The following is a 14,610-nucleotide window of genomic DNA, read 5'->3' as shown; positions in this document are numbered from 1 at the left end:
GCGCCTGGGTGGCTCAGTTGGTTGAGCGACTGCCTTCGGCTCAGGTCATGATCCTGGAGTCCCTGGATCGAGTCCCACATCGGGCTCCCTGCTCGGCAGGGAGTCTGCTTCTCCCTCTGACCCTCTTCCCTCTCATGCTCTCTGTATCTCATTCTCTCTGTCTCAAATAAATAAATAAAATCTTTAAAAAAAAAAAAACTAGCTATCTGGGGGCACCTGGCTGGCTTAGTCTGTAAAGAGCATCTGACTCAAACTCAGCGTAGTGAGTTCAAGCCCCACATTGGGCATGGAGCCTACTTTAAAAAAACAAAAACTGGGGAGGAACCATCACATTTCTTTCTTAACACCAGACAGAGCACCATGCTAACCATCGGAATAAATGCTCAAAATGTGGCTTTTTTAAACATCCATACATCCCTCTCATCTCCTCTGATGCCCAAAATTGTCCATTTAGTTCCAAGGCCAATATAACCATGATTTTCACAAATGCAAACTATCCATCATAAAAATGAACTCAACGTGTGATCAGATCACTGTAAATCCATTACTATTACTAGAGAATACACTCCAAAGATTTTTACTAATAGATCAGTAGCTTCACTTACATATTAAAAACTATTATATGGCCTTTTAGGTCAACCACTGAATATATGTGTGTGTGTATATATATGTTAAAAAACCATTAAAATGTAGATTTTGCAATGAAGTATTTGGCCTGGCATATCCTTTCGCAAGTTTCTGCAGCACTCATTTACAGATACCTGCCACACATTTAACAGTTGGCCTAGTACATTCTGGCATTCAGATCTGATATCGCTTCATAACAACAATAAATCATTACTAACCATTTCTAGTTCATTTGTGCAGTCTGTCTGCCCACCCGTGAAGTCAGGGGCTTTGTTTTACTCACTGCTCTTTACCCTGCACCTAGAATACTACCTGGCACAAAACAAAGGGGTTCTATGTATGCAGTAAACATTTAAAATAGACTGTGTGCCAGGGCGCCTGGGTGGCTCAGATGGTTAAGAGTCTGCCTTCAGCTCAGGTCATTATCTCCAGGTTCTGGGATCAAGCCCCATATCGGGCTCCTTGCTCAGCAGGGAGCCTGCCTCTCCCCCTGCTTGTGCTCTCTCTCTCTCTCAAATAAATAAATAAAATCTTTTAAAAAAAAAATAGACTGTGTGCCGCCGGGACGTCTGGGAGGCTCAGTCGGTTAAGCATCTGTCTTTGGTTCAGGTCATGATCCCAGAGTCCTGGCATCAAGTCCCGCATCAGTCCCAAATCAGTCCCGCCATCAGGCTCCTTACTCAGTGGGGAGCCTGCTTCTCCCTCTGCCTGCCACTCTCCCTGCTTGTGCCCTCTCTCTCTCTCTCTCTCTGACAAATAAATAAATAAAATCTTTAATCAAATAAAATAGACTGTGTGCCAAACACTCTACATGTAATCCCCATAACAATCTTACAGGATAGTTAACTATTATTGACCCCTTTTGCAGATGAGAAACCTGAATAGTAAGATGGTAAGTAATTTAAATAACTGTCCCATAGTCACCCAGTTTAAGTGAGAGCCAGAATTCAAACCACACATTCTGATTCAAATCAGTCTTAAACAACTGCTCTCCCTACACTTTCTCCCTGTTATGCATTTTTATACAATAAATGCTTTTTTTTTTCAAGATTTTATTTATTTGACAGAGAGAGACATAGCGAGAGAGGGAACACAAACAGGGGGAGAAGCAGGCTTCCGGCCAAGCAGGGAGCCCGACGCGGGGCTCGATCCCAGAACTCTGGGATCGTGACCTGAGTCGAAGGCAGACACCTAACAACTGAGCCACTCAGGTGCCCCTACAGTAAATGCTTCTTAACAGTGATTTAGGAGGGGCACCTGGGTGGCTTAGTCAGTTAAGCGTCTGCCTTCTGCCTTCAGCTCAGGTCATGATCCCGGGGTCCTGGGAATGAGCCTGGCATTGGGCTCCCTGCTCAGTGGGGAGCCTGCTTCTCCCTCTCCCTCTGCTGTTCCCCTGCTTGTGCTGTCCCTCACTCTCTCACTCGCTGTCAAATAAATAAATAATATCTTTTAAAAAACAAACAATGATTTAGGGAAAAAACTCTGTGGTGATTATCCATTTCAGATTTTTCATACCCAAACTCATTTATAAAAATATGTATACAGAATTCACAATTTCAGAATTGTTCCAACTTTTTTTTTATAGACTTGTCCACAATCATTTAATAAATATTTATTATGCACCTCTGGATCTCCTCTAAATTGGTAAATTGTTTTTGTTTTGTTCTAAGACTTTATTTATTTGAGGGGGGCACATGCATGTGAGCAGGGGGAGGCACAGAGGGAAGAGAGAAAGAATCTCAAGCAGACTCCACGCTCAGTGCAGAGCCCCACATAGGGCTGGATCCCACAACCCTGAGATCATGACCTGGGCAGAAACCAGCAGTCAAAAGTAGGACACTTAACCGACTGAGCCACCCAGGCGCCCCATGTTTTGTTTTGTTGTTTTATGTAAACTCTATTCTCAACATGGGGCTTGAACTCATGAGCCCGAGATTGAATCATAGGCTCTACCAACTGAGCCAGCCAGGCGCCCCTAAAAAGGTAGTTCTTAACTTGGACCAAACTCTTGAAAATCTGATAGAAGTTGTTGACATCTTCTCAGAGAAATCACATGAAATTTTGCATAGGATCTCACGGGCTTTATTGGAGTACATGGACCCAGTAAACTTTAAACTTACCAACACCAAATACAATGATCCAACCAAAGGCACTAATTCCTGGCCCCCAGTTTACAGTCTCCTTTATTTATATAAATGCTACTGTCGGTATTTCAATTTAATTCTAATAATTAAGTACTCACAAATCCAAGGTACTGTGTTTAGATCTAAATGAGCTAAACTGTCCCTGCTCTCAAAAATACCACTGTACAACAAAAAGGATGAACCAAGCATTCAAATAACATGGATTCTTCAGAGAAGTTCATAGGACTCGAACAGAAATTCATTTGGACTTTAGAATACCTTCATGGTAAAACCTAACTCTTTTTCGCAGTTAAGGAACTAAGGCTCAAAGATTTAACTTAAAATCATAACACAGGCAGCAATACAAAGATCTGAATTCAGACGGACTCAGATTACATGCTCTGTATACAGATGTAGAGATATTCTACATCCCACCACCGACAGAACAGAGCCATAAGCAGGGAGGAAAAGAACAAAAATACATCTATGGGAATTAAAAGGAAAAAGAAATTAAAGCCAGGATTTACTGTGGCATTCTGACGGGCTTTGAAAGGTGGCCTTAGGTGAACAAAATCTGAAGGAATTATTGTGTAACTGGGTATGAATGAAAAGAAAAACAGGAAAAACTCATCCACTAAATGAAAACATAGGAAGAATAGGGGCGCCTGGGTGGCTCAGTCATTAAGCGTCTGCCTTCGGCTCGGGTCATGAGAGCCCCGCATCGGGCTCCCTGCTCCGCGGGAAGCCTGCTTCTCCCTCTCCCACTCCCCCTGCTTGTGTTCCTGCTCTTGCTGTGTCTATCTCTGTCAAATAAATAAATAAAAATCTTTAAAAAAAAAAAGAAAAAAGAAAACATAGGAAGAATAAAAAATAAGCAAATATTTTAGGTCATAAAAAGACTTTGCGGCTTCTTCCTTGCTCTCTCAAATCACTTGCTCTGAGGGGAAATAGCTGCTATGTTATGAGGACACACAAACAAATATTGACTTGGTGAGTAACTGAAGGATCCTGCCAAGAGCTACAATAAGTAAACCATCTTGGAAACACACTTCTAGCCCCAGTCAAGTCTTCAGATGACTGCAGTGCTGGCCAACTTTTTCACTGCAACCTCATGAAACCCTGAGCCAGAACCACCCAGCTAAGCCTATCCACTCCTGACTCTCAGAATTAACAAATGTCTGTTCCTTTAAGTTGCTAAATTTGAAAGAAATTTATTACACAGGAATAAATAGCTAATACAATTGGCAAAGTGTGAAATTTGACTTTGTTTACATTAGAGTAATGCAGTTTTGTGCTACGAACTAGGGAAAAACCTACACCTTGGAATTAAAAGTCTCACAGTAATATGCAAGATGGATGAAGTGGGAAGCATTTTTTCTTCCCATCTTCCACAATACTCAGTAACGAGTTCAGCACACAGAAAATACCTGTGTTTGGTTAGCAAATCAACTTACACACAGGTTTCTCTAATCGACTCAACATAGTAGTCTTAATTTTTCTTAAAGTAAAATGACCCCCTAGAATCTCTCCATAAATTCAATCCTGAAGTCTTGTCAGTTTTTTCATGATTTTGTTTTGGGCACAGAGCCATGCCTTCCTTAACTGGGAGTTACAGGTCGTCAATGAAAACTGAGACCTACTAAAAGCTCTTTTCCCTCAAAAACTAATGATGTGAAGTATGGTGATTAACATAACATAATAAAAAAAATTAAAAGCTCTTTTCCCTAAATTTAATCAAAATAAAAGGGTAGCTAAAAGAATGATTTGAGAGACTACAGACAGCTGCTTCAGGATTGAAGAGGTTAAGTACTGAAAGGAGTTTATCATGAAGTATGAGCAAAAATTACATAAAAGTATTGTATCGCCTCAACCATACAGATCCTTAATAAATCTTGATGATAACTTCAGCAACCAGCCTTCTGGCATTAATAGGATTTAGAAATTTAGGCTCCGTACTAGATCTTCCCAATCATACTACTAAGAAATTGGGCAATATAAGGCTGTTTTCCCAGCATCAGAGCAATGTCAGTTACACCTCAAAGTTTGCAACTCCTAAGACTGGGTTTCCAAATTTTGATCCAAAAAATGGTAAGGGCTTGTGGCCTTTCCTGATCATTAAGTTTCATACTATATGCCTTTCCCTGTCACTGCATCCTTACAAGTGCACTTTTCGCCTGACATCTGAATTTACCCAGAAAGGCTGATAGAAATCTAAAAGTGGTCTTGGTTTTTCATAACAAGTCTTGGCTTCTATTCTAGTTGGGGCGGGGGGAGGGGGAGAAGAACATATATATGTGTATATATATTTTTATATATATATATATGAGACAACCACAAAAGTAGTTATTATCAATTCACTTATACAGAAAAGGTAAGAATACTTTCAATGTATAATCTGATTCAATAGCTAGAACTAATTTGTAAACTAAAAAAATTTCAGAAATATTTTAAATTCTATTCAAAAATTAGTCTCAGAAATTAACTTTAAAACGGTGGTGATTATTTTTTAACAGGCAGTAATTTTTTAAAAAGTAGTTAAGCTTAAGTTTGAAGTAAAAAAAAAAAAGCTAGCTTATAGTGGTCTCGAGTAGCTAAATATCCCCCTAAAGAAAATAAATTACGTATCAACATTGTTTTCTAACTTTACCAAAATAAACACACTAACACCCTTACTCTGGTTTGAATAACTTTCTCATGGGGAAAATAATCAATGTTTTTGTACCAAGTGTCATTTATTCATTTTATAAATTAGTCTCTTTTCACCACACAACACTTCCAATACATGTTTGTAAACTGACACCTTGGATCATGAGCTTTAATACCTAAGCCTTTATATCTAAATGTTTCTTAAAAAGAAGCACTTACAGTTAAAATAAGACATTTCAACAAATTCTAAAGTATGTTAACTCAAAAGTATGATCTACTTTCAAAGTAAGAGAAAAACTGAACAGGCATTCTAAAAAAAACAGTAAATTCTAATAATAAAATCATTGATAGGAATGCCCCAAGTTTTTTAAAAGCACTTTAAAATCACGATATCCTTCCATCAGTCACAAAAATAAAAGCCTCCTACCATGAAATCAATTTATAAAATCCACATAGATTAGTGTAATCTGCAGGACAGTCCATAAGAACTATGAATCCTTTCCAAATTTAAAAGGACTCTTAAAAAAAAAAAAAACTTAAAGGCAACAAGGGGTCGGTCATTTAAGAATGAAGATTATTAAAATCACCAAATCCAGTTTCACCAGTAAAGCTTTTTCATACAAGTGATAAATCTATTACCCTGAAACAGTAAAATGATTACAATATTTTATGGTCTCTAATGTTTAAGAATTAAGAAGAGCAAGTATGTTTGACTATCAAGTTTTAACCTTATTTGGACTTGTGGCTCCAATATCTTACTCTGAAAGATTATGTAAAAGTTAGATATTCCAGTGAGTATCTTAAAATATGCAATGAAGCCAAAACTCCACTTCCTGAAATATTACTTGACCAATAGTTCATCATCTCCTAAAGGGATGTAGCATAGATATTAACTCAAAAAAAAAAAGAAAAGAAAAAAATCCTGACACAGCTTATTATTTAAGTTGAAGTATTCTAACTCTTGTGAAGTGGAAATAGCAGGGGGCTTGAAAACCTTTGTTCAGATCCAGCTCTACCACCACTTCCATTCTAGACTTACTGTTTTGAGTAAGACACTCAACTTGCTTCTTCATCTGTTAAATGGAAGTCAAAATAATTCCTATCTTGCACCAGAGTTCTGAGAATGGGACAGACATTTAAACTGTGCAGTGCTAAGCGTTTATGTGTGTGCCCGCACGCGCTAGGTAAATGGAAGAACTGTGGTAGATGCTAACGTCATAAACTGATGTCAACTTTCAAATATCTACTGGTATCAATGAAGGAGGATATAATAAAATGATAAATAACATGCTTCATTGTGTGGTTCACATCCATTTTAAATTGTCTTGAAGACTCTCTTTCCTGCCATGCCTATACAGTTCAGCACAATTTCTCTAGGGTTTGTACAGTCTATTTTATCCCATCCAAAATATTTTTTCACTAGATATTAAAGTAAACGTCAAACAGAATCTAATGCTGTATTTTCATAATATTTAGAGTTTTGTATTCCTTATAACATTAAACATAAACCAAAGTTTTCTTTTTATTAGTTACCAATCAGAATTCCTAGAACTTTAGAATACTTAAACTTTTAAAGCCAAGTCAATACCGATGGTTAAAAATCTGTTCATCGAAACACTGATAGTCAAAATAAATGCTAGAAGCAGCATAAAATTCATGACGTGGTTCTCTCTCTGTGTTTAAAAAGTACCTTAAAAACCAATTAGTTAAAATAAAGTTTTCCAAAGTGATCAGAAGTAATGATAATAACAAATAAAACATACTAATGTAATAAATTTTAATGTCTCGGAAAAAATGAAGTGTATTTTTGTCAGTATCCACGTTATTTCTAACAAGCTTTAGAAAAAAGCTAGTTTCTTGAGATCTCTCCAATACATGACTTTAAATATTATCATCTAAAATTATGACATTCATGCTAAAGCATTATATAAGGATTATAAACCAGATGCTATCATGATGTACCTTCCAGACTGTATTTTATTACGATTCCAATTCGTTGATTCCGTAAAATTATTTTAAAGGACATCAATTCATTATTCTTTTCTACACTAATTTATACCTGTTTTAAACTTTCTCCCAGATTTGATCAAACACACACAAAAATATAGAAGTTACTAAAATCACTTTGGAGAGTATCTTAATGACTACACAGGAGGAATTTTAGAAGTACTGATTAAATATAAAAGATTAGTCTTTCCCTTAAGTAGTGAAAAGTGATAGTTGGGGGGTCTCCTCCCTAACAAGGAAGTTCTGTTAAATCCAGGCGAGACCAGCCATGTTGGAAAACACTTGTCAATTATAGTTCTGACAAGTGTTCGCGAACACGGTTGGATGAAGCTAACCCTGTGTACCGAGGTGTATACATCAAGGCCCTCTTAAGCTCCGCCAGAGGATCTGGGCCTACTTTGAGGTTTGTTTCTGAGTTAGAGCTGTCCGCAGGTCCGTAAAGAGTGCAGAGCGAGGGGAAAGAGGGCGGGGAAAGGAGAGTTGGGGGGGAATTGGTTTGAGAGTTGGAAGCGGCTATCCGCAGCGAGAGGGGCGCGGCGACCAGGAGAGATTTCCGAGTTGAGAGCCTGGGGGAGGGGCCGAAGATTCGGGGAGCAAGGGGATCTCAGCAAAAAGTCCCCTTGGCCCCCTCTGAGGGGCACACGAGTGTAAAATGAAGAAGGAAAGGGAAAACGCTTCAGTGCACTGACCTGTCCTCCGAGTCCATGCGGCTCAGGGGTTCCCCATCCGACGACATCTCCAAGCTGCCTCGCCGGCCCCCGGAGGTCGCGCTGCTTCCGCCTCCCCCGGTCCCGTAGCCCTCGTCGCCGCCACTAGAGACGACGCTGCTGCTACTGCTGCCGCCCCCGCCGCCGCCCTGGCTGCCCCGCGGTCCCTTGGGTTCCTCCAGGCCCTCCTTGCCGTCCCCATCCCCGCTGCTGCTGCTGGCGGCGCCGGGGCTCAGCGAGCGCGTCTCGTCGCTGCTGCTCCCGCCGCTGCTGCCCACCAGGCTCTCGGCGCTACTCTCCTCCTCGCCCCCGCCGCTGCTGCTGCTCTCGTCCTCCTCCTCCTCGTCCTCTTCTTCGTCCTCGTCCTCCCCGGCCTGGCTGGCGCTCTCGGGGCTCGGCTCCGACATCGTCTCCGCCTCGCCGCCCCCCACTCCGCCGCCGCCGCCCCCACCGCCGCCGCCGTTCAGCAGCAGCGCTGCCACCGCCTCGGCCTCGGCCTCCTCTTCCTCCTCCTCCTCTTCCTCCTCCTCCTCGGGGGGCTCAGCCCGGCCCCGCGCCGCCGGGCCAGGGCTGCCGGGGGGCAGAGGGCTCAGGCGAGAGAGCTCCTCCAGGTCGGCCATGTCGGTGATAGCGGCAGCCATGGCGGCGCCTGCTCCTCCTCCTCCTCCCCGCCGCCGCCTCCCTCTCCTGACTCTAGCTCCCTCGCCCCCTCCCAAACGCCCAAAACTCCGCCGACGCCGCTGCAGAGCAGGAGGAGGGCCCGCGAGCTGCGTCAGCCTGCACACGCGCTACGGAGCCCGCGCGGGGACAGGCGCGCGACTGCGCGCACTCACGCGGAGACGGTTGCGCGCCTGCGCGGCGGCACGAGATAGCACCTCCCCCGGGCCGCGGGTTCCGCGCCCGCGCCCGCGCCCCCACCCGTGTCCCCGCCGGGCCCCCGCCCAGACCAGCCGAGTGCTCAGAGTTTCCTTGGGGCCTGCCCACGCCTTCCCCCGCCTCGCAGCCGCCGGGACACGCAGAACGAAAGCCTGAGTGCTAGCCGGGGATTTTAACAGCCCTCCGAGTTCTCACGATAAAGTCATTCATTCCGGGGATGTTTGGGGAGTGTCCCCCGTGTACGGGCAATGAGCCAGGAATCGAACAAGTCCCTGGTCTTCTGAGAGCTTGCAATCTACGAGGAGAGACGATTAAAATGAATAAAAATAAATAATGCAATGCAAGGTACTAAGTCCACACGTAGCACAGAGCCACAGGTTTCAATCCAACCTTCGTTTTAATACCCCAAGAAACGGTTAAGTCAGTCTCAGAGCAAACGTGTCTTATGTTCAAGATCTTCAAACTTTTTAGCTCATGAGTCCTCTAAATTCTGTACATCCTTGTACAGTTTAAAAAGACATCTACATTTTTCTCCAGCATGTTATCAATATTTCGTAATTGTCACCCTTGTAGATAAAGCCAATGAACTCTACCGCAGGGATTTAATACCCACCAACATCCACTTTTTAAAATACAATTTTTTTTATACTTGGTCAATTTCCATCCTTCCTTTATCTTCTGGAACTCATATTTACATTCCATATTCCCTCCAGAATTTTACCCTAATAAGAGATTTTATATTTGAACTGTTTTATTGATCATCTTATATTTCCTTGTAATGAAATGAAATAAATTGAAATTTAAGGGTCGTTTTTTAATTTCCTGTGATCACAGGAAAACTCGAAGTCTTATTTCAACTGATCAAAACACATATTTTAAATACTTATATAAGTGGGGCACCTGGGTGGCTCTGTCCATTAAGTCTCCGACTCCTGTTTTCTGCTCAGGTCATGATCCCAGGGTCCTCAGATTGAGCCCCAGGTAGGGCTGTGTGCTCAGCAGGGAGTATGCTTGAGATTCTTTCTCTCCCTCCCCCTCTTCCCCTCCCCACCCCTGCATGCACACTCTCCCTCTCTCTGTCTCTCTCTAAAACAATAAATAAATCTTTAAATACTTATATTAAACACAAAAGTAAATTTTTGTTGGAAATGCATGTTACAGAGATGGAACTGCTAGTTCCAACCAGTTTTTTGCTTGTTTGTTTTTCAAGTAGTTTCCACACTCGGCATGGAGCCCAAGGCAGGACTTGAATTCATGACCCTGAGATCAAGACCTGAGCTGAGATCAACCTGAGCTGAGATCAAGAGTTGGACCTTTTTTTAACTTGAGCTTTTTTTTTTTTTAAAGATTTTATTTATTTAACACAGCCAGGGAGAGAGCAAGCACAAGCAGGAGGAGGAGCAGAGGGAGAGGGGGAAGCAGGGTCCCCACTGAGCAAGGAGCCCGATGCGGGACTTGATCCCAGGACCCTGGGATCATGACCTGAGCTGAAGGCAGCTGCTTAACTGACTAAGCCACCCAGGCACCCCCAACTAGTTTATCGGTAGTTGAGTAGAATGAGAACAAGTTCAATATCACTTCTATTCCTAGTTTTCAATGCCATGGATGTACGCAATGAGCAAACTTACTCACATAAATAAGTAGATGAAAATGAATGGAGTTTTTAGTAATGCCACTTGATTCTTTGAACTCCTTCCAAATTATATGCCCCCCCAAAAAATCACATAAAGAACTAACAAAAAAATACTTTACATGATCTATCAGCTGACAACTCTGATTAGGTTCTCTTTCAACTTTGCTGAAAGCAAGTAACAGAAAACCTCCTGACTTCTAAAGGATGTGTTACCCATTCTCATTCACTAGTCAATTGTTCCTTTTTTGGCATCCTGGAGATTTTTTTTTTTTTTTTAAGATCTCTGGGTGGGGAGAGAGAAACAGAGAAAGAGAATACAGGCAGGGGGACCGGCAGGCAGAGGGAGAAGCAGGCTCCCCGCTGAGCAAGGAGCCAGACATGGGACTTGATCCCAGGACCCCGGGATCATGACCCCAGCCAAAGGCAGATGCTTAAACCGACTGAGCCACCCAGACGTCCCCAACCCGGAGATTTTTGCTTTCCCCCCCAACCCACCCCTAAGATTTGGGATGGGGAAGAATTATGCTTTTCTTTTGTAAAGCAGGGGAGGGGCAAGTGGGATAAGAAGGCTGGAAAGAACTTCACACTCTGACCCCAGAGGTGGATCTTTAGGCAGAGCACTTTTAGGAACAGCCACCTAAGGGAAGTGAGGATTTGAGAACTGCTTACATTAAAACAGAGTGTCCTGGGGCTCCTGGGTGGCTCCATCGTTAAGCGTCTGCCTTCAGCTCAGGTCATGATCCCGGGGTCCTGGGATTGAGCCCCGCATCGGGCTCCCTGCTGGGCGGGAAGCCTGCTTCTCCCTCTCCCACTCCCCCTGCTTGTGTTGTCTCTCTCTGTCAGATAAATAAATAAAATCTTAAAAAAAAAAGAATGTCCTGCTCATACACATCTTGGAAAGTCTTCATAGACCATGAGTACCCAAGCATTCTATCCACTGCCTTAGGCCTTTGGACAGCTGTTATACGTTCCATATGTTGCCTCAAGGGAAAGCAACAATTGAAAATATAATAGTATGGGACATTATGGTTTACAGATACCTTTTTACACACATACCATGCAAATTACTAACCTCAAACATTTCAACCTCAAAGCCACTCTTTGAGATATACCAGGAATGCATTATCCTGTGTTGTAAAGTAAGTACTATCAGAGAGTTTAAAAAGTATATATTAAGCATATGTGCCAAGCACTGTATTAAACCCTGGAAATTAGGGTTAACATTTAGCTGAGCTAATCAAGGAAAGCAAGAAGAATGTAGGACTTGAACAAATTTGTATAATAAGATATATAACTACATTTAAGTTTAATTAATTTGAGCTGAATCTTGAAGAGTGAATAGAATAGAATTCTGTGTGAGGGGGAATTCTAGGACTGAGAAGTAATAACATGGAAAGGCATAAAATTTTATTCATGAGAGTGTTAATCAACCATGAGTAAGCAATCTAGAAAACTAAAAAGGTCCTAAAGATTAGATTGCATAAAATCTTGAATAAAAAATTTGACTTTGAAAGACAACTGAGATATATACTGAGATTTTTTTAAAGGTGTGATGATATGATTAAAGGTAATTATAAGGGGGCGCCTTGGGTGGCTCAGTCGTTAAGCGTCTGCCTTCGGCTCAGGTCATGATCCCAGGGTCCTGGGATCGAGCCCCGCATCGGGCTCCCTGCTCTGCGGGAAGCCTGCTTCTCCCTCTCCCACTCCCCCTGCTTGTGTTCCCTCTCTCGCTATGTTTCTCTCTGTCAAATAAATAAAATCTTTAAAAAAAAAAAAAAAAACATGGAAGTGGCAGGTATCAAAGCCACAAGTTCTCTTGCTCCCCCCCCCATCTCCCTCCCTCTTTCCTCTAACCCCCACCTCTATCTCCTCTCCCTTTCTCTCTCTAGGCCTTGGTTCAGTTGCAGAGGTCATTACTCTGCATGTATCTCCTTAGAACAAGGCCACTCTCGGGGGGCCTGGGTGGCTCAGTTGGTTAAGCGACTGCCTTCGGCTCAGGTCATGATCCTGGAGTCCCGGGATCGAGTCCCGCATCGGGCTCCCTGCTCGGCAGGGAGTCTGCTTCTCCCTCTGACCCTCCTCCCTCTCATGCTCTCTGTCTCTCATTCTCTCTGTCTCAAATAAATAAATAAATAAATAAAAATCTTTAAAAAAAAAAAAGAACAAGGCCACTCTCCTCCATAACCACAATGGGTAATGACGCAAAATGTCATTATCCCACTCACTGAAGTGTGTGGCTAGAGGACGGACTTGTGGATGATGGAGTTCTTTCAGGTGGCATCAGATGAGAGGTGGGATGAAAACATGAACCCGCAAGAAGCAGGGTCTACCAACCAGTGCACATCCATAAACACCTCCATAAACTGTGACCCGTCTGTAGCTAGACAAGTACTGAAATTAGCTTCTGGAAACTTTCATAACACCTTGACAGAGTAATTTTATGCCTACTGAATCTAATAATAAACAATTGGGACTTATATGTTTGATGTCATCAGTTTATCCTAGTATTCTTGTAATTCACCTTTCCTATATTTTGCAGAAGTATCAGTCCACTGAAATTAAAAAAAAAAAAAAAATACTGGTCCTTTACAGATTGAAAATCACTGTTGTAGAGTTCCCTCCTTCCCATTAGGAGAGTGTGTGATTCTATGCATAATTAGAAGTTACCTAATAACACATCACTGAGTAAGAACTATTTGATTGGGAACAGTATTCAAACTCATCGACCACAGTACTAATGGGGGCAGATTAGTAATAATAACTTGAATTTTCCCTGCTTTTCTACCTACCAAGCCTGCTAACAGAATAAGGACACCTCTAGCTTTCTGGGAGCCTCTGGGGTGGGAGGTCTCTTGTACATTTGCACGCCCCCTCTCTCCCAGTGCCCCCCTCCCCTGCCCTGCTCTTCTAGGCGCTGCAGGCTCCTTACCAGGATCTGTGATACAAGCCAAACAGCAAAGCCATGGTGTAGCCTGAAGAAAAGGAGACTACTGTGTTGACCTCTTTTAGGGGAACCCCGAAGCAGACTGCTTGTGCCCAATATCTTAGAAGGTTTTCAGTGAAACAGCTCTTTATGTTTTACTCAGAGCTCTGTTCCTCTTAGGAACCTAGACATGCTTTCATGGGCCTAGATTGGCGACAGATTTGAGTAACAGCTACCCCAAGCTGTATTTATTACTCCCCATCCAATGACTAAGTCTTTCTTATAGAGCTTCTCTGTCTAATTCTTTTCCACTAAAATGAGTTCTGTTCTAGGAAGCAGTGTCAGTCCCCACGTCAGCAGTTTCTTTCAGGCCTGCCTTACCAGTTTGCCAGACATGCCCAGACACGCTTGAACCCAGCAACAGACCCAGCTGAGATTCAGGCTGAGATTCCTGCTCCACCACACGCGAGAGGCTTCTGCAAACAACGTCTCTAAAACATGCAACTATAGCACCCTTTCCACCTTTATTTCAGGCTCCTCATTCCGCCTGTTGAGACCGCCATAGTGAGCAAGATCGGTAGCTGCATGATGACTTCATCCTCTGATGGACTTGGGGTCTAAAGAAAGTATGCATGAAAAGATAGAACATCTTACAGAATGAAGGAATGATGGGATCCTAAAGCTGGAAAGAACTAGAAATCAGATGAAATCTTCCCCAACCTGCAGTTTGTCATCCAACCAAAACACAACCAAATAATGACTATAGTTTTGTGTATAGTTTTATATTTATATATACACATACAGATTATAGTTAAAATTTGTCAATGTGTCCATTTTGAGACATAACTGCATTTGGCTGACAACTTCCCACAATAAGGAGATCATATACATGTTTAGTATTTTGGATAGTTCCTCATTTTGAATATAGTAAAAATGCTTTCCTATAAACTAACAGTGATGGGTAGGCAAATGTGAAAGGTAAATAAGTTGAACACCACATTTTTTGTGCTTTCAGGCATTTTATTTTATTTATTTAATTTATTTATTTGACAGAGAGAGAGAGACAGT

The 14,610-nt window shown here is 42.4% G+C and overlaps 1 protein-coding gene across 2 annotated transcripts in view; it reads right to left on the bottom strand.

Moving 5' to 3' along the window:
* Window positions 1-14,610, bottom strand: part of AEBP2 (AE binding protein 2) — a 281,379-nt gene that overhangs the window by 60,911 nt on the left and 205,858 nt on the right. Inside the window, exon 1 of one of the 2 annotated variants that reach the window (XM_006737921.3) lies at window positions 8,093-8,812. The exons of the other annotated variant lie outside the window; for it this stretch is intronic. Coding sequence (XP_006737984.1) covers window positions 8,093-8,751 — 659 coding nt within the window. The 5' untranslated portion in view covers window positions 8,752-8,812. Of the gene's footprint in view, window positions 1-8,092; window positions 8,813-14,610 lie in introns of those variants that run through there. 2 annotated transcript variants of the gene reach the window in all.

This window comes from Leptonychotes weddellii, chromosome 5 (assembly GCF_054177405.1).
Source record: "Leptonychotes weddellii isolate Sample4059 chromosome 5, ASM5417740v2, whole genome shotgun sequence".
Classification (NCBI taxonomy): domain Eukaryota; kingdom Metazoa; phylum Chordata; class Mammalia; order Carnivora; family Phocidae; genus Leptonychotes; species Leptonychotes weddellii.
The sequence above is the reverse complement of the archived record's forward strand: the minus strand, read 5'-3'. Positions and strand labels throughout refer to the sequence as shown.